Source organism: Hyalella azteca, unplaced genomic scaffold, assembly GCF_000764305.2.
Source record: "Hyalella azteca isolate HAZT.00-mixed unplaced genomic scaffold, Hazt_2.0.2 contig2957, whole genome shotgun sequence".
In the NCBI taxonomy this organism is placed as follows: Eukaryota; Metazoa; Arthropoda; class Malacostraca; order Amphipoda; family Hyalellidae; genus Hyalella; species Hyalella azteca.
The window spans coordinates 2,880-22,606 of record NW_025933214.1 but is presented as its reverse complement, the minus strand read 5'-3'; the positions used below and the strand labels follow the sequence as shown (position 1 = coordinate 22,606).

At 41.8% G+C, this 19,727-nt stretch overlaps 2 protein-coding genes across 3 annotated transcripts; both read right to left on the bottom strand.

Moving 5' to 3' along the window:
- Window positions 1-405: 405 nt before the first annotated feature.
- Window positions 406-9,087, bottom strand: LOC108668877 (insulin-like growth factor-binding protein-related protein 1). Its single transcript, XM_018156136.2, has 6 exons — window positions 8,962-9,087; window positions 6,059-6,233; window positions 2,829-2,976; window positions 2,139-2,282; window positions 1,225-1,398; window positions 406-780 (listed from the first exon to the last, which is right to left on the bottom strand). Exons 1-6 carry the CDS (start codon window positions 9,063-9,065, stop codon window positions 767-769), a joined length of 759 nt encoding a protein of 252 aa, XP_018011625.1. The 5' UTR covers window positions 9,066-9,087; the 3' UTR covers window positions 406-766.
- A 1,348-nt stretch (window positions 9,088-10,435) lies between these two features.
- Window positions 10,436-19,175, bottom strand: LOC108668876 (nitrilase and fragile histidine triad fusion protein NitFhit). 2 transcript variants are annotated; one of them, XM_018156134.2, is made up of 13 exons: window positions 18,897-19,175; window positions 18,555-18,657; window positions 17,967-18,122; window positions 17,311-17,514; window positions 16,636-16,771; window positions 16,354-16,430; window positions 15,820-15,992; window positions 15,273-15,409; window positions 14,680-14,855; window positions 13,835-14,052; window positions 13,442-13,545; window positions 11,651-11,820; window positions 10,436-11,092 (listed from the first exon to the last, which is right to left on the bottom strand). In XM_018156134.2, the coding sequence occupies exons 1-13, from the start codon at window positions 19,043-19,045 to the stop codon at window positions 10,901-10,903; spliced, it is 1,995 nt and encodes a 664-aa protein (XP_018011623.1). In that variant the 5' UTR covers window positions 19,046-19,175; the 3' UTR covers window positions 10,436-10,900. The 2 variants fall into 2 exon arrangements, with proteins under 2 accessions (XP_018011623.1, XP_018011624.1); XM_018156135.2 differs by having other exon boundaries at window positions 13,835-14,049.
- Window positions 19,176-19,727: the final 552 nt, after the last annotated feature.

The window sequence follows — 19,727 nt, the reverse complement described above, 5'->3', positions numbered from 1 at the left end:
ACCGTTCCTGTTTGTCACAGTTATTAGAGCACCATCACCGCCTTTCTCCCCTACTGGAGGAAGCAGGCGTAGACGTGGTACACCAGTGCTCGGTAATAGGCTGTTTAGTACTTTATCGTTATCAGAGGAACTGTTTGGTAATCTATACACTACACCTATGAGAAAACTATCTTTGCTTCTAAGATACCACACTAATTTTCTAGCTGATTGATACTCAGCAGTCAGCTTAGCTTGCTGAGCCCCATAAAAATTTCTTGCCACAACGCTACTCCTCCGTTCTGTTGCACTGTTCACCGCCTCAGTTATTGCTTCAAATAAAATCAAAGTAAAGGTTCTAGCTAAAAATATACCAGCGGTCTGCTTATGTGATTCGAGTATATGGTATAGGACAATGAAACGAACAGATGAGCTTCCGCAACATGAAAGATTTTAATTGTAGAACATTTACGTATCAAAACATTTATTTGCAGTATATTAACAATGACACCAGTGTAAAACTTAATCAATATACCTTAAATCAAATAAGTCGCATTATTCTAGTCAACGTTGCCATTTGCTTATCAAGTAAGTATTTCCTTAACGCTAAGAAATTTCCAGTCGAATTCCGATATGAGACACCAATTGCAGGAATAACGTCGGTAGGAGAGACTCGTTACACCACACGCGCAGTCTCAGCAACTCGTCAGTTTTGTCGACGTGAATATTCATTACTTAATACGAAGGAGCTCAGAGAGTGGCAGTGAGAGGCACTGGCCCAACCAGCCCGTTACAGCTCGTTTTCTGTAAAGTATAACACAAGATGAAAAACAGCAGATGAAACTGAAATTACTCGTACATTGATATTAAACGACGGTCGTACCAGGTGACAATTTTCAATGGTCTCACGTACATTTGAAAGATGTCACGTGTTTATAATACCGTTAATACGTATATTTTAGGGAGGGGGAAATCTTTCATAAATTTTTATTTAAACAATGGTGACGTTTTTTTTACATAACTGTTTATTAGAAAATACCAGTAAATGTAATATAAGTTTATATTGATATCACTGGATCAAACGAAATCCGAAGTTCTTAATATGTGCACAGTAATTTGAAGTATGATAATAATGATAATTTTTAAGAGTACCATCTAGCTGCTTCAGTGTGCCCCTCAAGGACATGACCAAGTTCTTATGGTCCCTAGGGTATCGTCGAGTTCTTTGTAACTGCAGGCAAGCCTCACCTCTACCGATGTAGGAGATGTCGGCCGTGGCTTTGGCGGCACCAAGGGAGTTCTCGGCGTTGCAGACGTAGGTGCCTACGTTGTCTTTCGTCACCTTCATGATCTGCACCCACCCCGTGACCATGTGGTGCTCCGGACCTCCACGGATCTGAACCGCAATGCCAGAATCGTCGTCTGCAAATTAATAAATTAATTAAAGCGCGTTACTTCTCGGTAATATCTTTTTCTGGGAGTCATAGATTGTTTTAAGTTGCGGTGCATTCACAAATTTATGTAATTATTTACTTTTTCATCCGCATCCTCGATTCGAGTTTAGAGAAACATTGATTGTTGACTGAAGTTGCACGATAAGATATATTGTACACCGTACAAACGAGATCACGCACCACAAGCCAGGGTAACACAATGACTTTTTTCGTTTCGATCCAATTTTGTATTTATTCTGGAATGCCCTGCACAAGAACCGAAGAACGGCAATTTTTTTCTTACGAAAAGTCTGGGGAGAAATTCATAAAACTCCTGTTCATCGTTCATCCGTTAGGTTGATAGTTGAATTTACGGTTAATGATTTACGTACGGCGGTTGATAGTTGAATTTACGATGTCCGTGTGGAAGTTGAAATGTTAATTAAAACATAAACGACATTCAAGAAGATGTACAAACATCTAGTTCGCTCAAACAGTTGACCCATTTCAGAAGTTGTATGTGTAGGTGCGACTAGCGGAATGCTCAAGTGGAGCTGACATGGAGTATGGAGCTGACATGGAGTATGGAGCTGACATGGAGTATGGAGCTGACATGGAGTGTGGAGCTGACATGGAGTATGGAGCTAACATGGAGTATGGAGCTGACATGTAATATGGAGCTGACATGGACTATGTCGCAATGCAGCTGACATTGAGTGTGTTCCTCACTTGGCAGCTTGATGGTGTTGCCGTCAGGTTTGTACAGCTCCCAGGAGATGCTGGGTACAGGGTAGCCCATGGCCTCGCAGTCCAGCACCAGGATGCCGCCCAGCTGTCGCTTCGAGCTCTGCGGTGGCGTCTTGATCACAGGTTCTGTGGTGGCGTCACGCTCGTTTAGCTCCAACATTTACGAGTGAGGACGAATATTGAGCAGGTCGCTTAGTTCCTACTATGCTTTGTGAGGCATGGGCGTTAAGGTTCAGGGAAATTTTACATGAATAAAGACATGGCACGATAATAAGTGTGATGAGCAGGCATGCGGGCCTGTTTAATGCATGCTCATAAATAATGCTTACAAAAAAGAGTAAAAATGGCAATTATTGGTCAGAACTCTTTACGTTATACTAAATTATTTGCAGTTTTTAATAACATTTTCGTATGATACCACACGTGAATAGCCCCTAAAAGTTAAGGAAATATGATTTGCAATTAATTAGGTTGTGCTTTGCGCCTCAGATTTAATGTCCCGAAACTAGAGATCTTTATTTTAGGCTCTTACAATGAATTTTTTCATGTGATACGGTGTAAACGGCTTTGATACGGCTTTCAAATATACGCCGTATCACAAATATATGATACGGCTTCCAAATATTCTAAAAGAAGAAACAGTTCAAGCTTGCACCAGGGCGAGCCACTCACTGGACAGACACGGCGACTGCTGCTGCACGGTAAGGTTAGGCTGGACACGAGCCTCCTCCAGCAGGTGACACATGGTGGTGTAGGTGACGTTGTCGCTGCCGCACACCTCCTTCTGCTGCACGCACTGACATGTCGCCTCGTCGCTTGACTGTACACACAGCGTCGCATTTTAAACGCAATGATGAAAAATTAAGAGGAAAAGCCAGGATTTATTTTATTTATTTGTGTGAAAATAACATTTTCACACACATTTATTATGTGTGTGAAAATAATGAACTATATTCTTTTTTTATTAGTATAACATAATGGTAAGTGGTATAATTTAATGCCAAAGGCAAAATTTTTAGCAGCTTCACATTTGTTAACAATGAAACTGCCTATTATTCAAGGAATTAAAAAAAACTGTCAAATTTGCATCAACGACGAATGAAATATTTGTCTCACATACTCATCCTGCGTATAATTATATCATTCTAGAATTTCTTGCCTCTCAGCTGGCGTGCTGTTGGAACCCGCAAGAGTAACATAGCTGGTGCACAGATATTATCCCATGCAAAGATTATTCCACATGAGAGGTGCGATCAATTGTTATTCCCATTGACAATATATTCAAACAATATACACGAAGGCATAATCTAAATGATAGTTAATGGTTATTCCATACGCATATAACCAACTTTCAAAATATGTTAGACAACAACAATACGTTACTGAGAGGCAGATGGTAGGTAACCGCTGCGTTACTGAGACCAAAATGGTAGGTAACCTCTCCGTTACAGAGAGTAAGATGATAGGCAACCACTACGTTACTGAGAGCAAAGGCAACCACTACGTTACTGAGAGGAAGATGGTAGGTAACTACTGCGTTACTGAGAGGAAGATGGTAGGTAACCGCTGCGTTACTGAGAGGAAGATGTAGGTAACCGCTGCGTTACTGAGAGTAAGATGGTAGCAACCACTGCGTTACTGAGAGTAAGATGGTAGCAACCACTGCGTTACTGAGAGTAAGATGGTAGCAACCACTGCGTTACTGAGAGTATCAAATTATCTAGCGAAATATCTGATTGAGAGATGTATTGCAAGGAATAAAACTCAAATTTGATTATAGCGTGTAACAATTTTAAATAAAAGCACTATTTTTAGCTTAAAATGTCCTGATATAATTTCTAATGTTTCTTTGTTTCTTATTTCACATAAGGAACAATGAATGAATGTACAATGCTCTAAAAAGTTGAAACTACGCCTGCATGAGCAATGTCATTTTCAAATATGATCGGCATATATGTACCAGACGCTCGCCCTACGAGCGTCTGCAGCGGCCACAAGTTGGAAGTGTCTGCAATATTCATCAAGCGAGAGCAACGAAACCCACGCTATCAAAGCCGCTATAAGCCAGTAACCGAAATGCAAACGTACACAAACCTCAATATATCGTATTTTTCGTCAAAATTTAATAAATAACTCCTACACCAGATAGGTAAGAAGTGCGTAATTCTCGTGCTGAATCACATTTGTTCATCAACAGCAATGTCTGCGAAAAAAATTGTTGTTTGACCAACTCGCAATTCTATCATTTTAACTTAATTATGCAGTGCTCTAACTTTGTTGTCACGAAGCATGCGATAAGAAAAGGCAATGATGAGGTTTGTCGCATCTGGGAGCGTCCGGTCGTAAGCATATGCGAACAGTATGAGCAAGTTATCTGTGTGCAGAACTGGTCCTGTCACATGGCGCGGGATACGACAGAAATCAAAGAAATATAAGCCACTTCTCATTTAAACTTGCCTTGGCTTCGAATTCACGCGGGCGAATGTGAGCTTATGATTAAAATTGCGTTTCACCTGAACCCGATGCGATGAATATTCAACTGTTTGCTAGATAGTCAACGCTCATGGTCGAACAATTTATTGCATTAACGCTTAATTAATAAAACTTGCTCAGCCTAAAATCCGGACTACTTTACGGAAATGAATAATTCATTGCCTGTATTTATGATTTCTTATTGTCCATTTAGACTGATTAAGCTCAGGTAAGTAAGTATATTATACATTAGGGTAGGATAGGATCCTGTAGGTTAGGTTAGGACATGTTATGTTAGGTTCGGATAGGTCAGGCTAAGCTAGGATGTTATTTATTTTGTTTTGTTATTATTATATAATGTTAAATTTAATGCAGAGTAGTCCTTGTTTAAAGGAAAATTCAATATCACTGAATCACATCAAATAATAATTCATAACTCGTACGTGAAGCATATACTGTGAATGCAACCTCAACATAATGTGCAGCGACCCAGCCCAGCGGAGAGTAAACATTCCCAGGGATATTGTGTGGCGATAACGGTCGGCTGACGCTCACGCGTTACAGCGCTAGAAGACGTTACTGTTTACTACACGTCATGTGACATGCCAGAGATGTTGTGTGGCGATAACGGTCGGCTGACGCTCACGCGTTACAGCGCTAGAAGACGTTACTGTTTACTACACGTCATGTGACATGCCAGAGATGTTGTGTGGCGATAACGGTCGGCTGACGCTCACGCGTTACAGCGCTAGAAGACGTTACTGTTTACTACACGTCATGTGACATGCCAGAGATGTTGTGTGGCGATAACGGTCGGCTGACGCTCACGCGTTACAGCGCTAGAAGACGTTACTGTTTACTACACGTCATGTGACATGCCAGAGATGTTGTGTGGCGATAACGGTCGGCTGACGCTCACGCGTTACAGCGCTAGAAGACGTTACTGTTTACTACACGTCATGTGACATGCCAGAGATGTTGTGTGGCGATAACGGTCGGCTGANGCGGAAGCTAATTGGTCCGCTAAAGGTTTTCAAAGTTAGCTGAACAGCTAATCCGATAAGGAAAAAGTTAGCTTCGCTAATTAGCGGTTAGCGGATTAGCGGAATTGTGCCCACCACTGCAACTTATTGAATTATCTCATCAGACATATTCGAGGCTTTATACCTACTAGTTTGGAATATCAAATGCAACTCAAGCGCTAAAAAATGAAAAATTTAAAGCACAAATGAGATGAAGATCTGCTCACCTAATATTAGGCTTTGAAGTTATTGTGCACGCTAAATATTAAAAGCTCAGCATTAAAACGAGCATGGACTCTACTACACAATTTTAACTTTTAATTTTTTGAACCATTTATTGCGGCACGAATTAGTAATGAGAGTGATCAGAATACAGGCAAGTAGAAGTCTCTCCAGCCGAGTACCCACGGCAATGTCAAGGCGTGTTTGGCAGACGAGGTACTCGCCACAGGGCCCATAGAGCACCCCTGCAGCAGGCTTAGGGTCACAGCGCTGCCCAAGACTGCGCCGACACACCACGCAGCAACCGCAGCTGTCAACCGCCTCCGCTTCCGGGCAGTCTTCCTTCGGCGGACATTTGGACCTGCGGACCAAAACACCAGGAATCCGTTAATTAAAGACGATATGCAGCGGATGAACATTGATAAAATAAAGCATAAAATGAGCCAATTTGGTTATTCAAGTTAATTCTTATCAAGAAACAAACGAAGAAAAGAATATATGACTGATAATAATCACGCCCACGTCATTATTACAAAACGGGTGGCCGTTAAAATAGAATAAATTATTCCAAAAAATAACAATCACAATCATGTAACTCATGGTTACGATAATATGATAATTCTAAGCGTGATCACTACCATTAAAAACTATAATTTTAATCGTCAAGAGAAAAATTATCGTAATTAAATAATGTATACTCAACCACAAAATGGATGGTCATTACCATGAAAGGAATTGCCATTACCATTGAAAGTACAACCACATTCTCAAAACGATTGATCATTACCATTATATGGATTATAATAGTCATGTAATGTGTATAAATTCTAATAAATCACATTAATAACCGTCCTTGTTAAATTGTCAAGGACTGTAGCTGCGTGTGGAGGATAGCTGGCAGTGGCAGTGGCAGCTTCACTGGTAAAGCGCATGAGCGGCGACTTGAAACTCACATCATCTATATAGTAGTGAAACGCGTATCAGGAATACTAGTCAAGCAACACCATACATACCAACTATGCCTTTACAGTGCAAACGCACAGGTAAAATCAAAAGTAGTTCATTTATTCAGTTATATGAAAGATATAATTAAAGATAGATAATTAATAAGGACAGATTATCATAAGAACTTCAGCGGAATTCTTTATATATAACGGGCAAATTTCAAGATTTAATCCAGCCGTGAGCTCCTTCATGAAGAACTCGGGTATAATTCTATCGTCCTTAGAATTCATCTTGAACGAATTTTCATATTCGCCGGAATTAAGAGGGGATGATTGAATTGACAGCTGGTGTCTAATACGTCAGCGGCATTGCTGAACTATGTGCGTGGGTCAGGAGACAAGATGGGGAGTCATGACGGCGACCTCAATGGCAGACAGAGGGCCTCTTGTGTAGATCTCAGCCTCGTGCCGCCACCACTACCACTTCTCTGGTACATCAGCCGTCTTTATTGGTGTACCAATCATCTTTGCTAGGCCGCCACTATTACTAATTTTTTCCGATACAACTATCTTCATTGATGCACCAATTATATTTGGTAGGCTGCCACCACTACTTCTCTGGTACATCGACCATCTATGTTGGTCCATCTGCTCCATCAATAACCTTATAACCACTGCTAACTTAAATATTCACTAAAAATCCACCTCTCCATACCCACCACCTTGCTTTGTGCGTTTACTATGTTTGTTTGTCCGATTATAAAGGTTTTCACAACCCGGTCATTCAAGAACTTCGTTCATTGTGGCAACCTCCAATTCGGTTGCCCGATATCGAGTCACAATCTTAGGTAGCTTGACAGAGATTTTATACAGAATAACATCACAATTTTCTACATCGGAGGAAGACAGCGAGTGTTCCTATTATTTCAAATTCAATACAATCATATTCTAAGCAGATTTCATTCTTAACAAATTTTGCATGATCAGCATCAAGAAGGGCGTCGAAAGGAGCCACAAACAATAAATTCTGCCTTCTTATGAGACTTGGTCTTCCCCTAATATTTTAAATTTGCACAGGCATCCTATGTGGCAGCAACAAGTTGCTGTTACACTGAGCGTGATCTTCTGCACTTAATATGGAGAGAATTCACCATTTCAATTTACTTGCTACAAACATGAATATAATTGGCCCAAGTACGGTACCTAATTCAATTTTTAGTTCCGTAAAGAATCCTCGACAACGTAGGAATTGGTGCTCAAAAGCTCAACGTGACTTCAGGCATCCTACTGCACCAGTTACCTTACCTAAAATCCTAACTTAAATTTCATTCTTAGTTATTAAGCTCGAGGCTGAGACAGCTTTTGGCTTGAAATCGAAAGTCACAAAGTCTGGTGCAATGACAAAGAACGTTATACGTACTTCCTAATGCCCAATTAATAAGGATTATAATTTGCAAGCGGCGTCTGTGAAACGTATTTAGAAAAATTCAACACAGTGAACTCTCAGATGACTATCATGCTATCTTCACAGCGTTCATTACGATTTGTAGAATTTGAAACTTATAATCAATTTGTGCATCAAATAATATTCACGCAGTCTGCGATGAGCGATGAGCTACTGAGTCGTGAGTGCAGTTCGACAATGAAACTTAGCATCTGAAGAAAAAATCCAAAATATTTTCTATGAAAAAAAATACTGTTAAACAATCGAAATATTAAACTGATATTCTAGAATCTAGAAGAACAACCAGACGTAAATGGGTGATTCTTCCAAGATTTATCCGCATCGAATAAAAAAAAACAACTATTGCTCTTAGAGAACTGAATCGATATTGTCCGAACATCAAGTTACTAGACAACGAATATTAAATTGCCACACACTCAGAATGATTTTGGTTAGCAAGACGAATGTCATTATCGAGTTACGTCTGTGCCCAAGCTGCGGTGTGGGCTGCAAAGAAACAACTAAAGACACGTAAACTAAACAAAGCTGCGCCCTCACACCCCGTGCCTCGCACTCTGCCCATGTGGTTGATAACACACTCTCCATATTTACTCAAGATTTTTATATTCTATTATTTTTATAAGATACCAGATAAAAATTAAATAAATTAATTTGATAGAATGTATAATCGTTCAACTCACTTGTCACACTCTCCGCAGAGCGTGTCAGGTTGCTGAGAGGACACGCCCTGCAGTAGCACCAGGGCTACCGCGACCGCCACAAGCCACACTCCCTCCCTCGCCATGACTTGTAAGCGACTGAGGTTCGAAGTGGGACGGGGTAGAAGTAGGAGAGGGCAAGGATAGTGCGACGAGATCGTGGGTAGCCCGACTGGGGGCGAGTTTTTTTTTAATGAACATACCCACGAACGATCTGGCAACATGATAATAATTCGCGAGCGTTTAATTTTCGGTTTCATTAAGATCACGTGGCATTGATTGGAAGGATGAACATTCTGCATAACATAACATAACATAGTGATGTCGGCTCTGAAGTGTAGGCCTGATGTGGCCTGTCGCCGATTCTTTTCCTTTTCGTGCCTTGTTCATAGATTCATTTGACCGGATCTTTTCATGACTGACGATAGTTTGAAGTAGCTACTAGACTTCCACCGGGTTCGATAAGGAGCTAGGCATTTCAAATCTGAACATATATTTTTCCATAGCTTTATCTAGTCTGTTCTTGAACGCGTTCATACTTGGAGCGCCAACTATGTCATTGGGGAGGCTGTTCCACATGTCGGTGATTCGAAGCGAGAAGAAATTTTGTCGCGGGGAGAAGTTACAGCGCAGTTTTTTTAGCTTATAGCCGTGGCCCCTGGTGTTGGTACTTGTTTCAAATTCTAGTAACCCTTCAGGGACCTTGTATAGACCATGAGTATACTTGTATACTTCAATGAGGTCCCCACGAAGACGTCAACTGTTTGCCAAAAAAATATTCATTCATTCATAAATGCATCTACGTTGTTAATTAAATCCATCAGCACGTGGCAAGAAACCAGGAAATATGAAGAGACGGTTGCTCAGCGAAAGAGAAGTAATCATGCATAAAGCCGAGGTTCCGTAACATCGGCGACAGGATTCTTCAATGCCGATGATACTATACTAAGTAATCACATTCCTACAAGCAGCTCATCTTATTCGAACCGAACCAACGTACTCACGGCACACATTATCACGACTTACTAAGGATTTTCGCCCCGCCAAGCTTCATTTATTTTCGCCCCGCTAATGCAAACTTACATTTTTGCAGTCACCTTCAGGTCAGGCGTTATCACATTTTTTGGAACATACTTTTTGCACAAAAGCTAGTCCAACGATGATTCATCACAAAAAAAGTAGAATACAAAGGAACAAATTTACCAGCGGGCTGCATCGACCTTATAGGGAGAGAACGAGCTCATCTCACTCAAATATTACGTTGAAAACAGACGCGGTCGTGTTGGGCTTTTTATCAGTATACAAGATTTAGCTTGACTCTTTCGTACTGTAGATTCGCAGATCTGAGTAGTGACCAACTACAACGTGTAACATAGAGTGATGAACTAAGTTAGGCGAGATCATTTGAGCCCATAATTTCCAAACTCATCTTTGTGAAGGTTAAACGAACAGGAACACAAGTCAACATGTTTATTTTTCACATATTTCAGGATTATTTAAGCTGTTAGAGCCACAACAGGATCAGATGACAAACATAATGCAGGAATTTTATTTCCTACCGGTACCTGGAATAAGCTTTTCTCTCAGGAAGACGTTTTAGTTTGAGCTTCCTGGTTCAGAAGAGATGGGACTGTCAACCAATGTCCTTGGAAAACAAAAATTATGAATAACTATTGCATGGATAGTATATAAAACACCTGGAGACAGCAACAATAACCTGAATTTGTAAAATTTTCATGTTGTTGAATCACAGAAATATATAATCGGGAAACGAGATAGTTATTTCTTGACGTTCTACATCTGAGAAGCTCCACGCCTGGTTTCCCTCATCCTGCACTTGAAGTGCTGAATTTATCCACGATACCCGAAGCGAGATGGGGGAACATACGAACAAAACGCGAGAGAATAAGACCCAGAGTGTTTAGTCTGTCGGGAGGCCAAGCAGGGCGCGCAGGGGGTCGAGAGAACTGTCGTCTTGCAGGACGCGTTGTAGGGCAGCGGCTAGAAGGCGCTCCTTCTGGGTGACGGCGACGCTGTAGGAGCTCACAAACGTGTACACGCCATCGCTGGGCTGTCGCTCCACCAGCCACGGCAGAACGTGCACGTGTACACTCTAAGGAAGAGTTGTATATGGTATAGATGAGTTGTAAGACGAAAACTACAATGAAAAAAAAACTCTACAATGCATCGTATTTTGTGTGGCATCGGAGGATCATAAGTAACGTTGAAGCAAAAAAGTATTGAAAGAATTAGCTTCCCATTTAAACGCACACAATGGTCTTCTTCTAACAGCCTGCAGGAAACATAACACCAGTTACTTGCTGGCGCACAATTTCTTGGGAACTTTCTGGTTAATAAGCTAAAAGCCCTTGGTTCCAAAATATCGAGCAAGAAGCTTCCTGATTGACGATTCTAGTCCCGGTACTTTAACTGTTTTGATATCGGAGATCTCGCGTGATCACCTTCTGCATAACCTATAAGTCATGTTATTATTCAGGTATTGAACTCTTTGAACTCAAACCCCAGGTATTGAACTCAAACAAGTGGTCCAGGTATTGAACTTTAATACAAGCGATAAAATTTATAAAAAAATGGAATAAGCAATTCTTAGAGTTGCTTGCAATAAGGCAGGTAACTTTCTTTCATTAAACTACCCTGGCGGTCAAGTCACCTGGAAATCTTGATTAGGAGGTCTGAAGATGAAGGAGGTGGAGGCGTGAGGAGTGAGGTGCTGCAGGACGCGCTGCTGCAGCAGGTGACACGCCCCCAGAAGGCTAGAGGCCTCGGAGGGGAGGACCTCGCTCAGCGACGACACGCGTCTACGCAGGAGCACCACCAGGTCTTATCATATTAAGAAAAGTTCACGCGTAACTCGTGAGGCACAGGAAGAGTGGTTCAGTTGATATGACAAATGGGCGGACGTTGAGTCTCATTCAAGGATTTGCTATTTACGCGAGCGGTTTAAGCGGCACTGCTATGGCGAACCTGAGTAAACCTCCAAGTTAAAGTTCCTCTGATTTAATGAAAAAATATTCCTGTGATTTCATCTGCACTCCAACAAGATCTCAATCGGCAAGCTATGAAATTCAACCAAGAAGCTATTTTGATCCGACGTGGGTAGGTAAGCAATGAGAGATAAACATCGTTCTCGAAGCGAGTCTCGTTTATATGCCAGCATATTATTACCGAAAATTCGCGCTAGGTATCAATTTTCGTGATATCAGCTTTATTTCAATTTTAAATATCTTTGACAAGGAAGCTAACAGTGAAATACCAAGTATGCTAATCAGTTGAGAATAAATTCACCTAGAAATAAAGTATTTTATTCCTTCACTAAATGAATAACACAGCAAGGTAAATTTAGAAGATTTTGTGTTAAAATGAAACGATAGCAAATCAGTAGCTAGAAGAGCATAAGTCATTGGACGGTTATCCTTAAGTTAGCAGGAATCTCCCCGTGAAGTTTGAACGAATCTTTCGGAGTTACCAGGGCCCTCCACGTGAAGGAATGCCAGAGATGATACCCAGTCCTTGTTCGGAGGGCACATGGCGGAGCGAAAGACTTTGAGATATAAAACATAGAAGGGACAAATTAATCAGTAGCTTTGTGAAAAGTGTCAAGGAGCAGCAGCTCATCGTACTTTTCAATAATTTTAAAAGTTATTAATTAGGGCGTAAACATCACATGGGATCGTTGATTATCATGTGCCTAGTTTATCGTAGGTATTCGAACGTAATTCCACCGTTTGTAATTACATTCGTTCTTTGCTCAAGTTAAATGCAAGTAACAATCGCATCCCATACACCGCTAATTCAGAAATGTCCTGTATTATTCACGAAAACTTGGAAAACTTCCCATAAAACTACCTGACTGAGGTGTACTGTACAGTGTTCCTAATAACGGTACGAGCGTGTCTAGGATGAGCTTCATTTTTAGATGTCACAGCGACCAGGGAACACATGACGTCATATGCCGCTACTCGCTCCCGAGATGCTCTGGCTGCCGTCATGGGCTTAGACCAACGCAAAAGGCTAAGAAAAATGACATTAACGGAATGACTTCAAGACTAAGTGGCCAGTCTGTCCAGCCAGGCCACCCTCAGCACACAAATTACTTTCTAGCCGGTAGACATCAACCCTATACCGCCGTAAGTCAATCTCCAGGAACATAACTTTCAACTGAAGTCAAACGTAAACTACGGTATTGAGTGTAGCAACCTGAGGACGTTTGTGTGCAACAGAGAGCATTTTAAAGTTATCGTACGTGGCGGCAACCATCAGTGCAAGTCATTTTGCGCTCACTAGAACGTGAGCGTACTTCCTTTTTTGGGTAGTAGGCTTGTGACAATATTGCTCCGGTTACTCGTGTCGGGCGGTAGAGGGTTAAAATTAATTGACTGCGCTGACGACACTAGGGTCGCTGCCGAGGATCCGCCCCTAGTCGCGCCTGTATAAAGGATACGCAGCCGCTGCCAGGCGCCGGCGACGCAGTAGACGACGCAGTGGCGGCTGCTCAAGCAGGCGTTGTCGCCGTCTGCGCGGCAGTCGTCGTTGAGAGCCAGGTCTCTGTAACGCGTCAGCTTATATTAAAATAAAGTGTTATGAGCAAAGAGTCCTAGATATACATAAAAGAAAATGTCATTGGGAAATAAAGCCAATTCAGTAATAGTTAATTAGTTAAGATTAACAAGAATCAATTTTGAAAACTTCCTTATTGAGCACAATTTCATAGCACGAGTAATTATAACCGCGTTGTAAACATTGCAACTGTATGAATTATCTCGAGTCAAATCAGCTAAAATGAGGATTTTGCGGACAGGCTTGGCCTAGAAGACAACTCGTCTTTATTGCTCACTGCGGTATATGAAAAGAAGCGTCGTGTGCGCCGTAGATGACGGCAGGTGATGACGCAGAGACGGCGCGCAGCTCGGCAGCAGCGCACGCCATGGCGGCGCGGTGCTGCTCAGGCGAGCGCCGATGCGCCTCTGGCGTCTGGCTGACGCTGGGCACATCAGGGCTCAGTAGGCTGCCCGCACCCGCGGGAGAAGGTAGCAGGTGTACGTGTACGTGCTGCTGGCACGCGCATTATAAGTGAACAAGCAATAAATTCATTTGAAAACCTACAAAATATTTATTTTTAGAATTGCTACGACCTGCTAAAATCCTGTGTGGAGCTCAATAAATTGAGATCTAACCAGTGTCTGGTATCGCTAACAATGCGCAGAGTGTGACTGTGGGGTGCATTTGGTTCAAATGTTTAAAGGACTTCTTACATGTGTATGGCTACCTGCTTCTCTCAACACTTCATCGGACCAATTTATGCGGCAGCTACAACGCTATTTGTGCTGCTGAATAAATGTTTAGGTGTTTAAAAATCACATTAATGATGCTAGCTCAATGGTGAGGCAATTAAGGTTCAGTGGTACCTCAATGGTGAGGCGAGTAAGGTCCAGTGGTACCTCAATGGTGAGGCAAGTAAGGTCCAGTGGTACCTCAATGGTGAGGCTTGGTACCTCAATGGTGAGACAAGTAAGGTTCAGTGGTACCTCAATGGTGAGGCAAGTAAGGTTCAGTGGTACCTCAATGGTGAGACAAGTAAGGTCCAGTGGTACCTCAATGGTGAGGCAAGTAAGGATCAGTGGTACCTCAATGGTGAGGTAAGTAAGGTTCAGTGGTACCTCAAGTAAGGTTCAGTGGTACCTCAACGGTCTGGCCGGAGAGCGGTCCGTCCTGAATGGCGACCTCGTTATGCATGACGTTGTGCGCGGCGCACAGCAGGCGATGCGTCATGACCGTCAGCTGCGCCAGGTCGCTCACCTCCCCCGCCGTCAGCTGCGCCAGGCGACCCACCACGCGCACCGGACACACTAGGCTGTCTGGGCCGCAGTTAAGGCGCTCATGCCAACAAATTTAAATTAAAAAGGTTCAAATTTGCATTGCAGACTTAGAATATAAATTTAAACTCTTGTGTATTATACAGATCAGAGCAAGATGGTTGCACCTAGTACCTCGTCAACTTATATATTCTCTGTACTTCTACTTTCCACATATTTTCTGATTGTTCATTCCTGTTAACCTATCACCGTCACATCTTGACTTAGTCTCTTTCTGACTATTGAAATTATTCTACTTGAACTATATAAAGATCAACTGTCATAATGTTTTTCATGGACAACATCTCTTTTTCAAATACCTAAAAGTATATCTGGATAACAACCCTAAAATCCGTACTAATATTATGTGTAGACTAGAACTAGCTACGCCACAGCAGTCCTCATATCACAAAAGGATACGACCAGGCAGGCGGGGGTACAGGTTACTGCAGGAGAAGCTCAGGCCGCTCCTCAAGAAGACGCCCTCGCCGGAGACTTGCACGTGGCCGAACTGGAGGCTGCATTGCGGGGGCAGGTGGCGCTCCAGGTGACATAAGCTGCTCGTGCAACACGCCAGTGAGCTCGGTATATACTGAGCGTCCAGCACGGTATTTATATACGCACATCACAAGCGATGCTACAGGCTATTGCAATAGGCAACTAATGCTAGTGCAATATAAAAAATATACGTCCACAGCCTACCAAAGACTAGGGTCATACCATTCCCATACATCAATGTGCAAATCATTTGCAATATTTCGTGAGATGGGGGAAATGCTGCGAGGAAAAACCTTTTAAAACCAAATCTAAGACTTATCGCGATAGTGTCGCTGATATTTTGCAGACATTGGTAGTCTCACACATTGAGAGAGATTCTCTAACAAAGCTAGAGATTCTTTAGTTATAAATAAATAAGAGGTTAAAACAATTATAAATAATAAAATGTTTGAAAGTGCCCCCGTCTCACCGCGGCGACTGCAGATGAGGAGCGAGGGCAACGCCCGCCAGGTCCTGCCGTGAGTGCAGCAGGCAGGGCATCTCCCCGCGCACCTTCGTCAGCTCCTGCAGGTTGATTTCTGCCGTGGCGACTCCAACTCCTTCCGCCACCTCGCACAGCACCTCCCCCCACGGGTTGATCACCTGCGCAACCAACCATATCATGCCTGACACGCACCAACACACGCACTTCAGTAATATAGCACAATTGTACAATAACGACGAGGCTATATGAGAAGTTACTTATTTTTGTTAGAGAAGACAACATTTAAAAAAAATCCACTTAATATCATGCAGTTTAGAGAAACCAACATAGATGGAGCCACAGGCTAAGGAGCCACAGGCTATGGAGCCACGGGCTATGGAGCCACGGGCTATGGAGCCACGGGCTATGGAGCCCGGGCTTTGGAGCCACGGGCTATGGAGCCCGGTCTTTGGAGTCACGGGCTATAGCGCCACAGGCTATTTAGTCACGGGCTATGGAGCCACGGGGAAGACGTCTCACCAGCGAGTGCCCGTAGGAGGAGCGTCTGTCGTTGTGCTGCCCACACTGCGCTGCCGCCACCACGAAGCTCTGGCACTCTGCCCAGCAACGGCACTTCTCAGGGTACTGCATTCTGGGCACCACACGGGGCACCTCACCATACGGGACACCTCACCTCAACACATCGGCAACTACACAACACACCAGCAACTATACAACACACCAGCAACTACACAACACACCAGCAACTACACCACACAAAACGGTCACCACACAAGAAGTAGCGACGGTCGCCAGCCTCACCGATGGCCCGCGCCCTCAGCAGGACGTGCCAGTGCGCCCTGCCAGTTGCCACCGTGAAGGCTGAAGGGAAGGTCAGCACGTGCGCCCCCAGCCGCCTCAACGCCTGGCTCAGCTCAGGGAACCTTACGTCGTAGCACTGATACAGAATTATTCTGTTAAGGCAAACCCAGCAGGTTGATGTGGCTCAAAAGCTTGGCACAAACTGGTCTTCTATTCATATCAAACTTAACAAAATATAAATTAGTTTCCTGTTCGATTCGAAAATTGCAAAAGAAATCAAAATTATGAATAGGCACCAAGAACAACAAATTCAGTCAGTGCAATGACGATCGTGAATTGCTAAAGAACCACCAGCGTAAATTTTAATCATTAGAATCATCAGGCAAACTGGGTTGATTTACTTTAATTCAACTTGTACGAAATTCTATGGGAGATTTGTCAAAAAAATTCAATATAAGCAGGCAGAAGTTGATGCATGTGTCAATAAGGTCTAAATAATGTGATTCATTCCAGAGGCTGCAGAGCATCCAACAGGTCATTTGGCACGGAGGTAAAGGATCTTGAACAGGATTTCCTAATACTAATAGAGGATACTATGGCTAGCTCAACTTTGCCCGGTGTCAGGGCACGGCAGAAAATTTGTAAACAATACTTGGCACCAGTCATAAAGGATACAATGGCAAGCCCAACATTGCCAGCAGGCGTGACAACAGGGGCAGATAGCTCATCACCAGGCTTCACATAATCTGCTTCATTGATGGCCAGGCCAGGAATGTTGTTGGAGAAGAGATGCGTCTTAGCATAGCTGCCGCGCAGGGATCCATCACAGCTCACTATGAGGTGGGTGTTGCTCAGACGAGGTTCATCTTCACACGAACTCTGATAACATATGGCACTTGTCAATTTATTCAAATGTATTTAAATCGTCAACATGGATCAATTTATTAATTTAAGTTTGTCTAGTTAATATAGGTAAGGCTTACTGATATTAATCACATCAGTCATTTTAATGGAATTACCTTTGTCAACTTTGATGTGATAACGCGATGCTCATATGAAAAAGAACAGCTACCAGTAATAAACCTAAAATATATATAGTTCTCTATCGTAGCCTTTAGTAGGTAGTATAAATATATAGTTCTCAATAGTAGGTAGTATAGGTATATTTCACTATACTTCATTTCATGGCATAGATATATATAGCAAGCTTTCCATCATTTCGGTACCTATTATGCTAGAAATGTAACCAAATTATGATTGTAGTAATCCACATTAAGTGAAGAGGGAAAGAAAATTGTGCTCAGGCCCAAAGGTCCGCTTTAAGAGCTCACTTTAAGATGCACACCTCCAAGAGAGAGCCAAACCTTCTTCTCTCTTGCAAGTTCTTGTATTCTAGAAACAAAAGAACCTGTTAGTTCCTCTGCCATTTCCAAAGACTCCTTCCTTGTGCTTGCAATGTAGTCACACCCTTCAGGCAGGAATATCATCTGCAAAAAAAAAATATATTTCTGCAATAAAAAAGAAATGCAGAAATTATGTTTTTCAAATACATTTTTAAAATAAACACCAAGCAAGCACAGAGGCCACAATGATGGATTTTGTGGTTGACCATTCATGTTATGAATTTGGTAGCAACTTATGTTGCAGAAGAATTTAGACGTAAACAAGGTACTCTACAACCCAAGTCTTAACTATAAATTATGTTCTGACTTCAGACTGCTGGTTTACATGTCCTTGTTGAAAATTCAACTCAATTCACAAGTATCACTTGATTCTAGACTAGACAATCAGAAATCTAAAATTATGTGAATGGAAATGGCTAGCCAGTTATTTAAATACATAAGAATGCTTAGAAATGTATCAAGAGATCTTAGGAAACCCTAAGGAAAGGAAATGCCAGTCTTAGGAGCTTCACATGCCTTAGCTTTTTGTTGCACAGCTTGGTTTACCAAGCCAGTGAGTTGTTCAAAGTTCTTCTCCTTGTTTGATGTGCAGGTCATTTGAGCCACTGCAATCACACATCTGTAAATATTTTAAAAGGGGGTTAAACATTGAAATTTAACTTTACTACCATTACTATTAATGTACTAAAATGCCCAACATGATATATACAATGCCAAACTTCAAGAAATAAACTGTAAAAAATTTTTAGAGTCACTTAAATAAAGGCATTGTAATTGACAATTTTTCTATTGGTCCATAGGATATTATTCAGAAAGATTATTTAAAGAACAATATAGGTAATTCTCATTGACCCGTACCTGGTACTTTCTTGCACGTCCATCTCCTTAGCTTCAGAAAACAACTTCCTTAAATTATGTCTGGAAATTCTCCAAATTATGGAGAAGACGTCTCTTGTTTGAACTGAAGAATTAAAACTGCCCGAACTACGAAAATTACATTTTAGCATACTGAAAGTGCCACTTATGATTTTATCTTAAAGGAAATAGGCACAGAAGTTCTCAATGGATAACCAAAGGCATAGAGTGAACTTTTCAAAAAAAAATTTTTTTTCACAAGTGAGAAAATTTTGAAAGCTATTAAAATGGCAATAAAAAAAACATTTTCAGCTTTTTAGGAAAACTGTTATTGCTACTAAAGTCACATTGTTGCCACAGCACTTAGGTAACTAGCCTTCAATAAAAATGATCTATTATGCAAACAAAACTGAACCAGAAGTTTCTCTTTAGCAAGATTGAAACAGTTTCATGCTCATTATGTAGTTATTGAACAATTACGGTAAGCTCTCCAAATCTTAGTTCTGACCAGTATTGAATGGTTTCTAGTGGTGAGCAGCAAAGTAAGTGCAGTACCATATCTGCTGACTTAGGCTAAATCTGCCTGTGTGCCCTAGATGCTCAATATTATTGTGCAATAAGGTTTGCAAAACAAATTGCAGGAGTACCATATATTATTTTGTAATATTTTGGTTTGCGTAATCACTCCACCAGACCAGCCAGACATACAGCCATATTGTGCAAAAGTCTCTGCTGGAATTTCAAGAAGAGAAGAATGAAACTGAATAATGTTAATAGTTAATTAAAATTATTTGGCCAAAAGTTCTAACATATAAAAGAGAAAGATCCTATAAA

Coding starts and splice junctions, on each gene's coding strand:
- LOC108668876 (XM_018156134.2), bottom strand. CDS start 19,045: ATGCTAAAATGTAATTTTCGTAGTTCGGGCAGTTTTAATTCTTCAGTT. Junction 14,053..14,679: donor TCTCCGGCCAGACCGTTGAG/GTACCACTGAAC, acceptor TGCGCGTGCCAG/CAGCACGTACACGTACACCT. Junction 11,093..11,650: donor CTCCTAATCAAGATTTCCAG/GTGACTTGACCG, acceptor ACTCTTCCTTAG/AGTGTACACGTGCACGTTCT.
- LOC108668877 (XM_018156136.2), bottom strand. CDS start 9,065: ATGGCGAGGGAGGGAGTGTGGCTTGTGGCGGTCGCGGTAGCCCTGGTG. Junction 2,283..2,828: donor GCAGTCGCCGTGTCTGTCCA/GTGAGTGGCTCG, acceptor ACGCCACCACAG/AACCTGTGATCAAGACGCCA. Junction 1,399..2,138: donor CAACACCATCAAGCTGCCAA/GTGAGGAACACA, acceptor ATTAATTTGCAG/ACGACGATTCTGGCATTGCG.